Source organism: Polyodon spathula, chromosome 3 (genome assembly GCF_017654505.1).
Source record: "Polyodon spathula isolate WHYD16114869_AA chromosome 3, ASM1765450v1, whole genome shotgun sequence".
Taxonomy (NCBI): Eukaryota; Metazoa; Chordata; class Actinopteri; order Acipenseriformes; family Polyodontidae; genus Polyodon; species Polyodon spathula.
Window position 1 is genome coordinate 35,399,044 of NC_054536.1, and position 11,685 is coordinate 35,410,728.

Here is an 11,685-nt window from a genome sequence, read left to right on the forward strand (position 1 = left end):
GATTCTGGGCAATGTAGTTTGACTACACTAACTGTAATTTGCTAACTGCCCTGAATATGTCAGATCCTAAAGCACTAGAATACCCAGTTTCCTCTGCGTGTTCATGCAGCACGTTACTTGGCCTGGAGTTGCACGCATTGCTAGTTAATGTGTTCTATATGTCTGTCAGTTAACCTTTGAAATTCACCACAACATGCTAAACCCAACTCAAAATGTAAGTGGTTGTCCTTTATTTGTTACTTGTTGTAATTGTAACTAGATTTGTGTGAGCTTTTTATGAGAAGCAAGCATGCTTATAGCTTAGCTAAAAAATGTTTGGCTGCAACACAAATCTGGGCCCCATCTGTTATTAAAGTTAAACTGAACATGCAATGCCGGTTGTGCTAGTCTGATTTGAGCAGAGAACACAGGAGTATGTCCCTTTTATTTAACTCGTGCAGTGGAAATGTGTATTTTTTGTTTCAAATTGTATAAATATATAACTAAGGGAAGTGAACTTTAAATGTTATGTATTGCTTTTATAATAAAAATGGATGTATGTACTATTTAATAGGAATATTCTATTAGTATTATCAATTTAGCATTCTATTAGTATTATATTTTACGTAGGTTATATATAATCTATATATATATATATATATATATATATATATATATATATATATATATATATATAGCTCAAAGACAATGACGATCTGTAGGATTTACACGGTGATTATCTGCGAATAGTAACTGTGTTTTGTTTTCAGCTCCTGTAAACACCTTGTTTATCTTCAATACGGTAAGTTTTCAAGATAGTTAATGTTGTATTTTATGCAGAAATGTGTCAACAGGAAGAAACGCCATATATAACCCTCGAATAATAGCTATCGGGGTTCAGGTTACACTAAATCATTGTGTGACCTTGGGTAAGACAATTTATCTCCTTGTCTTAACAATTGGTTAAAAGCACGGTTAAAACAAAATGTAAATCACAATTGGAGAACAGGGTGAACATATACTGTACCTTGTGCTTTTCAGTTTGTTCCCGTAGTCAAAACCAGATTTCCAGTGGGCAAAGTTGGTTGCAGTGACGTTGTGTTGACGCCAGATTCCGACGTTCTATATTGGTCAGAATAATGTTGTATATGGAAGTTTTTCTGACGTCTGAATCGCAAGCTTGGGGACCACAACACAACCGGGTTAAGCTTGACCAAGAACCAGTGACCGCAACGCAAAAACTGATATGGTCATTAAAAATGTTGTCGCAGCAGTTATCTGTGTTATTGATGAACCAACAGATTGGTCATGTATATAATGGTGACTAATGTCATAGGTATGTCTGTCAGAAGTTCTATTCCAATAAATCATGCAAAATATATCTCTAGACATCTCTAGGCAAATGTGTTGGACTGCATTGCAATATATACCGACTATAGGTCTAGTGCTTGAATTGTATTTCACACAGTAATGTGAAACCTTACTAATAATACTAAAACAAACTGACAATCATTTTCAGTTTAATGGGTGTGCTCACATTAACAAACCACCCCACTCCACTCCACACCATGACGTTTGTATCTGACCTACTTCAGCACGCTTAAAATTATCAAAACTTAATAACGTAATAACTGCAATAAACAAATATGCATTGCATGTAGGCATATCTTAAATGACATTTTCTATTATTTATTAATCCTGAGAGTCGCTTTCATCGCTGTCACTTAGCAGTTAATTATGCTCAGGCTCCTCCTCATCTTCCTCAGCTTCAATGGCAATGACAGAGACTCAGCATTTATTTACAAAATTTGCCAGCAGACCCAGTGTGTATTGGAGACAAGCGATTATTTGAGACCTAGCAATTATTTGAGGTTTTACGGTACACACAATGTAATGTGTTCCAATATTAATTAATTATAATTTATTTTAGTTGCTTTAGCCCAGCTGGATTATATATCAAAACCCCACTTTCACCAAAGCCCACAGTTGTATGCAGCCTTTGTGCTTGACGCTACACATCATCACCAGGAGCACCAACATCTATCCCACAATACCTTGGGTTACAATCCAGAACCATACCTCAAACTCTGTTCACTGGTTCAGTGAACCTATGACCGCTTGGTCCAGTGACCCCATTGCGAAAACACACGACCTAACGACCTGGTCATAGCGCGAAAACGCACCCCTGAACGTTATACAACGTCAGAATCATGATGTTGTGATTATGTCAGAGTCTGACCTAAAAAAATACTATTATTAACAATAATATTGACCTAAAATAGCTTTCATATGTATTAATAATCTAATCATAATCAAATGTCAGATTCCTAACCTAGAAATGTATATATTAATATTGACAGTTTGTAAACTGATTTGTTTTAGATCACACTAACCAGACACATAAACTACAATTAGAATGTACAGGTACTAATTGCTTATTTCCTCTTATAAATAAACACATCTTTGTACCCCTATAAACACTTATAAACGATTATTACAAAATATATTTAAAGTTTGGCTCATATGTGTTAATCATAAGTTATTTTAGCCAAACTTTGTATAGGAATTTTAAGCTTTATGTAAACAAAAAATAAACAAACAATGGACACTAGTGGTAGACTAATGAAGTTTAATAAGAATAAAAAATACATGATTATTATTATTTTGTCATTGGGCTGTCAACTTTGTCCAAGGTGACTTACACGTTTTTTCAAACATTAAAATACAATGTATATTATATACAACATTACACAGCCTAATCTCTATTATATATTCACTTTGCCACGAGTATGTCACAAGTGCTCATTTTATTCTGTCAAGACACTTTAAAATTACAGTACAACTAAAATCTATCTCTCACTCACTCACTTAATCTCTCTCAGCACTTTAGACAGAGCTCCTCCAGTTCTGTGCCTTTCTGGGTTTTCTTCACACTATCTGCAAAGACAAATAACAGAAAGAAAACAATAAGTTCATAGGTTAAAACTATATATTGTAGCAAAACATTAAATCTAATTGTTCTCTAACAGTGTAAACTTAAATAATGTTAACATTTGCAAGCAGTTTCCAAGTTAAGTATACCTGTGTGTGTTAAACTTTGAGTAGAGACACAGTTTGAGCGGCTTCTGAGTGAGACAGCTGGGCGAGATCAGACACGAACGGTTTATATTTTTCTGAAACAGACTTTGTTGTTAATAATAATAATAATAATAATAATAATAATAATAATAATAATAAAGAACAATAAGAAATAGGCCTCCACGCTTTGGGCTTAATTTAGTAATGGATATTTATATGTAAAATGTACAATATTTTAAAAATATTTAAGATATCTTAAAATTGTCCTTATCAGAAATAATTGCTCTGAAAACACCTTTCACCAAACAGTTCCCTGGTCTAAGACTTTTAGATAAATAGGAGGGAGGGAGGGACAGAAGGATACAGAAATGAACGGTGATAAATGTGAGCATTTATACTTTCTTTCTTGACAAAAGGTAATTGAACAGCATTTAATTGCCATCATTTAACACTGTAAACTTAAATAATTTTTAACATTTTGCAGTTTCCACGTTAAGGTTATATTTATCAAGTAAATGTACCGATCCTTACCCTGAAATGTGGAAGAGTCTGTTTCTGCGTGACTTATTTGTCGATTTAACACAGATGTAACACGGCTTTGTCTCTCACGAAGTCGCCGCCTTCTACGATTTCGCTGAAGCATCTTGTTGATTTATATTCCTGCTCCCATGCGTATTTTGTATTGTATAATTGGAAGCTTCCGTCGTTTATCATTGAACAGGGCATTTTTTTAAAATAGACATACCACAACATAAAGTAACCTTAAAATGGCGTCAAAGACAGACGTTGCCTCGACGTTGTCAAAAAGACCTTTTGTATTGGTTATATTTTAGTTGCCTGACATCGCGACTCAAATACAACCAATACACAAAGTCAGCGTAACGTCGTGTGCCCACTGGGTATCGGTAGCGTCTTAACAATACAATTTGTATCGCGATACAAGGCTCCCGATACAGTAAATTCAGCACGAAACATAAAAAAATTCACAATTGTCTCATTTGGTTGTGCAAGTTTTTACAATAACACTGGTGAAGCACTTTTGGTCAAATGAGCTCCGTGACCTGTTTTGCTTTTGTTTACGGTTTATTCTTTTAAAATACATTTATAAGAGTATAATGGCAATTAAACCATATTCAGTTGAGTTACACAAAGTGTTTGTTTTTACCTGAAAGTAACGTACTTAAAGTGGTTATCTTAACTTTCTGAAGAGTGGACCTGAAAAAATAATCATGTTTTTTTAGGTATATTTTTGTACAGCGTGCGCAAGACTGTATTAGGCGCAATAGAAGTCCATTGTTTTGTTTTGTTGTTTTTTTTTCCCAGCTGATGCGACTTAACCACGCAAATCACGTAATCATGGTATTGTTTGGATCCAAACACCTCCTAATTTTGTATATACAGGCGTTTCTAGTTGCTGGAGCAGAAAAGGAACTGCGACCATAATTGCCGTGAATAGACCTACATTTTGATGTGCATTGCGGCAATTAAGGTGGTCAAGGGCAACCATGGCAATTGCCACATGGCTGCAGTTAATTTAGAGCCGTGAACTTTAATGCTGTTGAATAATTTCAGAAATCAGTTTGTACCGAATACTATTATCATATCAACGATTTATGGGTTTTAGTAATGAACTCTGCGGTATGACCTCTGTTATTTACCAATTTTAAATATTTTCTTCAAAACAGGTACTGAAGCCAGACTTAGGTTTTGAAATGCAGAGGCTTTTAATACAAACTGTGCTCCAGCACAGCAACACCACACGTTCTGTAGTTTTGTGCAGTGCTTCACACCAGTTTTGTAAAAGCCCAGCTGCTGCTACTGGTTCATTTGTTACTGCGTGTGCAAGAATTCATTCCTCCCTTTCACAAAGGGTGAACACGTCCACGTCCTGCAGAGTGACTGAACAAAGGAAGCCCAATCTTCAAGAAGAGCCTCTGCCATCTCAACAAGAGAATCCTAAAAGCTCAGAAGCACAAGTAAAGCGTCCAGCAGGGAGTGACCCAAGGCAGAATGTTTCAGTAGGGACTGCAGCAGCTCACACAGACACACAGGAGGATATTATAGAGCCTGATCCCCTTCAGGATAAATCCATTGGACTTTACCAAAGGTTCAAGCGAACGTTTAAGCAGTATGGAAAAGTGATGATACCAGTGCATCTGGTAACTTCCACCATGTGGTTTGGTTCCTTTTATTATGCAGCTATGAAGTAAGTGAAAAGTTTAATACACCTAGTTTATGTTAAATATTTTTCAGTTTGCTGAATGCCCAAAATATTAATTGTTAATGACTATTTCCTAAGCTGTTTGGTGCAGGTATGTGGTCAAATTAAAAATAAGAAAGTGATTATTTTATAGGAATTGAGAACAAAACAAATGATGTACCAGTAGGTTCCCTGGTCCCTAATTTCTGCAGACAAAATATTGGAAAATCTTGCCAATTTGACAACTTTTTGCATGGTGAGGGTGGGGTAGTAATTTAAAATTATACTCGCTGGTAGCTGGTTCTATTCAACATTTTTTTCAATATTGTCCTTTAGGGGTGTGAATGTTGTACCATTTTTGGAGTTCGTTGGACTACCTGAAAGTATAGTAAACATGCTGAAAAAGTCACAAAGTGGGTGTGCACTCACTGCTTATGCGATGTACAAGGTGAGTATTCCATAGCCTTCGATTTAGTGGCACCTTCTATATTGTTGCTTAAACCTGTTCAGTTTCTTAGTTTATAAAATACTACTTTTGTATTTATTGCTTTGAAAGGGAAGAATGTGTATTTATAAGGTCTGGCCTACTTGCCTATATGTAGGACCCTACCCAGTTCAGGGTCGTGAAATGTGGCACAGGCTGAAATTCATATCTGGTGTTTTTTGTGTACTTCTGCCCTGTACTAGAGGAGTGTAAAATTAGATATACAATATGTTTGTGTAAAAGATAAAAAGATAAATGCATTATCTGAAAATCAAGTGAAGTACAGTCCTTTTAAATGCGTGATTTTATTACGAACTTAACACAAGAGCAAATGGAATTATTCCCGTTTTAATTGAATAAAATCGAAGCAGGCTCCTGCAATCAATACATTGTGCCCCACCATCTTGTTTCCCTTTGTCCACAATAACAACAAATGATTCCAATTCCGCAGACTTGTATTTTTCTGCGAGCTTTTGGTCATGCAGTTTGTTTTTCATAAGCTTCTTTCACGTCCTTCATAAACAAATCTATTACTCTGACTTTTAAGAATGATGTAAAAGCAGCACCTTCAATATGCGTCATGTGTCTGCTGCAGCACTTGTAAGCCATGTCAGGTGCTAGTGGGGGAAACCAAAGAGACAAAGATGAACACATGCGTCGTCAGCCATCCACTTTTTGCTCTGCAGGCCCTCCATGCAACTACCTCAGAGCTACAGCGTCAGAGGACCTTGCAGCTCTGGGCAACTTGCAGGCAAGCCCGCAGGCGCCCGGCCAGTCTACAGGGGTCGCTGGTGCACGGTGAGCCGAGGACACCCTTGCCGATTTAAGCCCTCCCCACGGCGGCACTCGGCCAGTTGTGCATCTCCCCCCGGGAACTCCCATCCATAACCGGCAGTGTAATATCCTGGACCCGAACCGGTAACCTCTAGGCTATAGGGCACATCCTGCATTCCATCAGAGTGCCTTTACCGGATGCGCCACTCAGGAGCCAACCTGTTCGCTCCTTGTTTTAATTTTAATCTGCCAAGGTGTTTTATTAATGTACAGTGATTAGGAAATTAAGACTGACTGCACACTGTTTTGTATACAATTGAAATGAAAAAACCTTCCGTTTTGAAAGCTGGCAATTAATTCTGAAAGCTATCTAAATGTCTTACATTATTAGTGTATATTAAACTACATTTTCTAATTTGTTGGCTTTTGCAGGACATTTTGAAAATGTAGCTTTTTTTCAAACTTATGCCTTAAAAACAGTGCTATCCATTTAATATAAACCTGTTTGTTTCTTTTGCAGCGTAAAATAAACATTTACAATGTTAAATGCTTAATATTGCAAATAAGCCCAAACTAGTGGATGATTCGCTCAAGTTCAAGAGCGCATGCCTTGTGTGTGGCCGCACAAAGTATTTTCTGTGACTTTTTGTCAGTTCAATTATTATTATTATTAGTAGTAGTAGTATTGAAGCTCAAAAAACAAGAAGGAAAGGAAGGTGCCACAAAAATAGAAATTAACAATAACAAGTGAAAGTGCACATAGGTCTTTTTTGACCTTTAACAATTAAACGGGAGTGACTTTCTGATGTGAACAAGTTGCATTTGAGATCCAAAGGAACAAGAACATTAAAAGAAAAGACATGTTGTACTGCATTTATTTCAGTCCTAGTGCACAGGTAAGAAAAAAGATAGATTTAACTTGAAACTAAATATATATTTTACCTCAACTTTATTTGGCTGCATACTTGCATCAAATTTCACAGACCCTTAAATTTCACTTACCATTAAAAAAAAATAAAAAAAAATGTATCTAATTTTACCAAGTATGGGCATTGCTGGCTTTGTTAAAGTTCACTTATTTGGTATACATTGTGATTTCAGGTATAATCTGAGTATTAACTACATTCAATTTGTGTTCCTGAGCAAATCCCAGATTCCTGCACTTCTCAGCTTTTAATTTGTATTTATTTATTTTTTTTTTATTTTACTTCTTACTTTCATCGCTGTAATACAATATTTTCCAGTAAAATGACACTATTAAAATACGTGAGCAATAGTTGTTACTGTTTGTAAAATAATAAATGCAGTACTTCACACACACAGAGTGCTGCTCACCTGAACATTCTGCCTTAAAACAGCAGAAGGGCACGCCAATGGAAATCATTATCAAGAGTTAAGTGCCTAATTAGTATTTTTGTAAGTAACAATTATAAGTGCAATAGTGATACTCCCTGGTGTTGGGCTATGGCTGTTAGAGGCACTGTACCTCAGCATGACTATTTGTCATAGAATCTTGATAATAGGAATTCCTGCGAAGTTCAGATTGATGGAAATTCATCTAAATTAGAGTTTACTGCATTTTAATTGCCTATTGATTTAAAGTCATGGGGATGGCCATATTTCTGCCACTGTTTAGATTATTGAAATACATCCTGTTTTTAATGCATCAATTTTCTTTTTCTCAAAGATTGCCACTCCTGCGAGATATACAGTAACCCTAGGAGGAACATCGTTTACAGTTAAATACCTACGGAAACATGGCTACTTGCCAACGCCACCCCCTGTCAGGGACTATATTCAGGACAAAATGGAAGAAACAAGAGAACGATTCACAGACAAAATGGAAGAAACAAGAGAAAGATTGTCAGAGAGAATGGAAGAAACTAAAGACCGTTTCTCTGAGAGAATGGAAGAAACTAAGGACAGGATTACCGAAACCAAGGACAAATTATCAGGAAAGTTGCAAGAAACCAAAGACAAAGTGTCTTTCAGAAAGAAAAAGGAATAATTATGTTGACTAATGAAATGCACTTGATTGTCCATGTAATGCTGTAGGTCTGGTGAATGTTGATGTATTTGTTATGAACTGGAAATTAAGATGGTCATGCTTTATTTAAAGAGGCAATCGTGATAATGAATTGCACTAACAAATATTTTGAATATTCTATCTGTTCAATTCGATAGTTAAATGTGATTCATATATACAGTAGCACTAGAAATAGTTATATTCATAAGTTTATTTTAGTAGTACTCTATTGGCTGGTTTCATAGACCCCTAAAGTAACATTAAGTAGGTCATAGTGCAAACAAGGGTCTGTGAAACCATCTGTTATATGAGTTTCAGAATTAACAGAATAAAAAAAAAAAAAAAAAAAAAAAAAAACATTTAATATGAATCAAAGTGTGGTTTACCTGGGTAAGTATAGCAGTGGCATGAGTTCTTTGGTAATGGTTAATTCATATAATAGCCTGTTTAATAGAAGAGGGAAATTATATATCCCTTGGGGATTATCAGTTTATACCATTGCATAGTGTTGCAGTTGATGCATTTTTAAAGACTTTACTTATTACGGTTTAGCTATTGTGATAGCACCTTAAAATAAAGCATGACCATGTAATCGTGTTCATTTATCAAAATCAAATGTACTGCAGATGTTTGCAATCATTTATTTTCGGTCTAGAAATCTGTCTTTTTAAAATGCTAAACATTGCTTTACATTGTATTACTTGCCTCTTTTATTAGCTTCATTAACATTGTTACTGGTCACCCTTTTAAAACATAAAGGGGTTCTTCAACAGAAAAGTGGACCAATACTACTGTAAGTGTTGGTAAGAATTGGGTTTGTTTTTTTTTTGTTTTTTTTTTAAATCTTTGGTTAGCACTCCTTTGACCGTTGCAGTTATTTCTCCTGATGGTTTAAACATTGCACCCTTTGGTGTTAATATTCAGGCTGCCATAATCATTTTTGTAATTTTGATTAAGAAAAAGCACTCTGCCATTTTAATTACCTTGTTTCCTATGCATTTGTTTAGACATACATTTATACTTTAAATGATAGGGTATATTACTTTATATTATCTTACTAACACCACCACAGTTTGTTTGTTTTAATCAATCTCATTTTATCAAATACACTTAAATTTAAACCCACTGACTTAAATAGTTGTCTTAAATGTAAACTGTGTAATTCATTATGAGTTACAGCATGGAGATGCAGTTGCTTTATGAAGCTCATAAATGTTTTTAGGTGGGAAAGATCAAGACCCGGGTAGAGGTGTGAAAAGGGGCTTGTGAAGAAAAATGTGTTCATTTTGATCTAATCTTTGCTTATAAAACATTTGTGTGTATGAAGGAATATGATTGTGTTTACCCATTTTTCCACTGGAGCACTGCAAACAGTCTGCCTCTGTTTGTTGATGTAACTGGAAAAGCAAATCAGCCAGAGATCCTTTCACAAACAGTTTACAGCAGGTTGTGTGTTTGTGATATTGTCTTTTACATTATCCTAACTTATTTATTTAAAGTAAAAACATAATCTAATAAACTCTCCACAAGGAAGTACCCAATGCAGTGTATTTTGATTATCAATGTCATTCAATGTCTACAGTTTTGAAATGGTAGCCATATTAATCCAAAGATGATACACAGAGATGATGTGATACCTTTTGTTGGACTGACTGAACAATAATTAATCGTAAGCTTTCAATACCTCAAAGGTCTCTTCTTTCCTATTTTCACCTGAAAAGAGAGCTTTTGATTAATTATTGTTTAGTTAGTCCAGTTTAAGGTATTTTATCTCCTTCTCTTTGTCTATACTGAATATTGTAATCACAGGTGAGGTATATTCCTGTCTAAGCTTTTTTATATTTACCGTACATGTTATGATTTACTAGTCCTTTTTATTTTACAGTATGAAAACAGGCTTTTCTTGTTTTTAAACAATATTCATGTCTTGTCAAACATTTCACATACAATTGGAATCTATTGCAAACAAGTATAAAATAACTAGTGCCACAATTTACATCAATACCTTGAAGTAAATTTGGTAGATGCTGCATTATGTAATAAAATTGTGGATTAGATATTTTAAATATTTACATGTAAAGATGTCAATATTTTACATGGCATTTAAGCACACGTTACTGTCAACTTTAATGGAGCTTTTGAGAAACCCGTACCATAGGGTTCTGCAAAAGGAATGCTTTATTGTACCCGCTAATGAAGACAAAAGAAGTATATTTCTTAGAAGAAAAAAAAGGCAAATTCACCAATGTTTGCCCACATTTTTTACTAGTTTATTGTTAGTATTTAAGTATCTTACAATGGAGAGTTTAATATACTTGAAACGTCTTTTTTTTGTACAATGTACAATGATAATCAATCTGGTTATAATGGAAACTATGAGAAATTATCTTGATTAATTTCAATAGGGTGTACAGTAAGTAAAAAGGTAAGCAGAAATGCTCCAGTGGGAAACAAAGCAAAACATTAAGACTTGATTTTCCTGCATACACAAGTGATGCACACTACACTGAACACAATCTTAAATACTTGCGGGGAATTATTTCAACAGTTAGTAGTAGTTATCTAAAATAGGATAATGGTGTGTGTTTTTTTTTTTTTTTTTTTTTTTTTTAATTGTTCTGGAAACTAATTAAACTTCAAATTAAGTCAATTAGTACTATAAACAAAATGTATGTTTAATCATAAACTAAATCTGCATTTACCTGTGGTTTATATAATATCATTTTATCTCAAGTTTTAGCTTCTGTGTCATTTATTTTCTGATGTTTAATTTTTGTGCCTTCAGAGTAGAGACCCTTGTTATGTAATCACTTCATAAATGTATCTGTGAATCTTATATTGTTGGTTAAAGATACCCAAGCACTGATCCAAATAAATATCCAGCACAAAAGCTACAATTCTGTCATGCATATTTCTTTTTTTTTTAGTACACTATCACACTGGCACTCCTACCCAGGTCCTGGCTACCCACATCATAATCCCACGTAGTGTGAGACCACGTACCTGTATTGTACCTGGGTTAACTTGGGTCCCAGCGACCCACCTCAGGATGTAGATTGGTACACTTTGACCTGGGTTGAACGAGACAAAATGCTTGATATTCGTTCTTGAGCTGATGTAAAAACAACCACGCCAGCGCGAAGG

General features: G+C 35.0%; 2 protein-coding genes across 5 annotated transcripts in view; one reads left to right on the top strand and one right to left on the bottom strand.

The window, feature by feature from the left end:
* rnmt (RNA (guanine-7-) methyltransferase) overlaps positions 1-2,182 on the bottom strand; it is a 32,936-nt gene extending 30,754 nt beyond the window's left edge. For all 4 annotated transcript variants that reach the window (XM_041245148.1, XM_041245146.1, XM_041245149.1 and 1 more), the window contains exon 1: positions 1,007-2,182. The gene's annotated coding sequence lies outside the window, so the exon portion shown is untranslated. The remainder of the gene's footprint in view (positions 1-1,006) is intronic.
* Positions 73-11,430, top strand: LOC121313035 (uncharacterized protein C18orf19 homolog A-like). The gene is made up of 5 exons (XM_041245150.1): positions 73-214; positions 750-781; positions 4,743-5,263; positions 5,594-5,705; positions 8,203-11,430. Exons 3-5 carry the CDS (start codon positions 4,770-4,772, stop codon positions 8,521-8,523), a joined length of 927 nt encoding a protein of 308 aa, XP_041101084.1. The 5' UTR covers positions 73-214; positions 750-781; positions 4,743-4,769; the 3' UTR covers positions 8,524-11,430.
* The last annotated feature ends 255 nt before the right edge of the window (positions 11,431-11,685 follow it).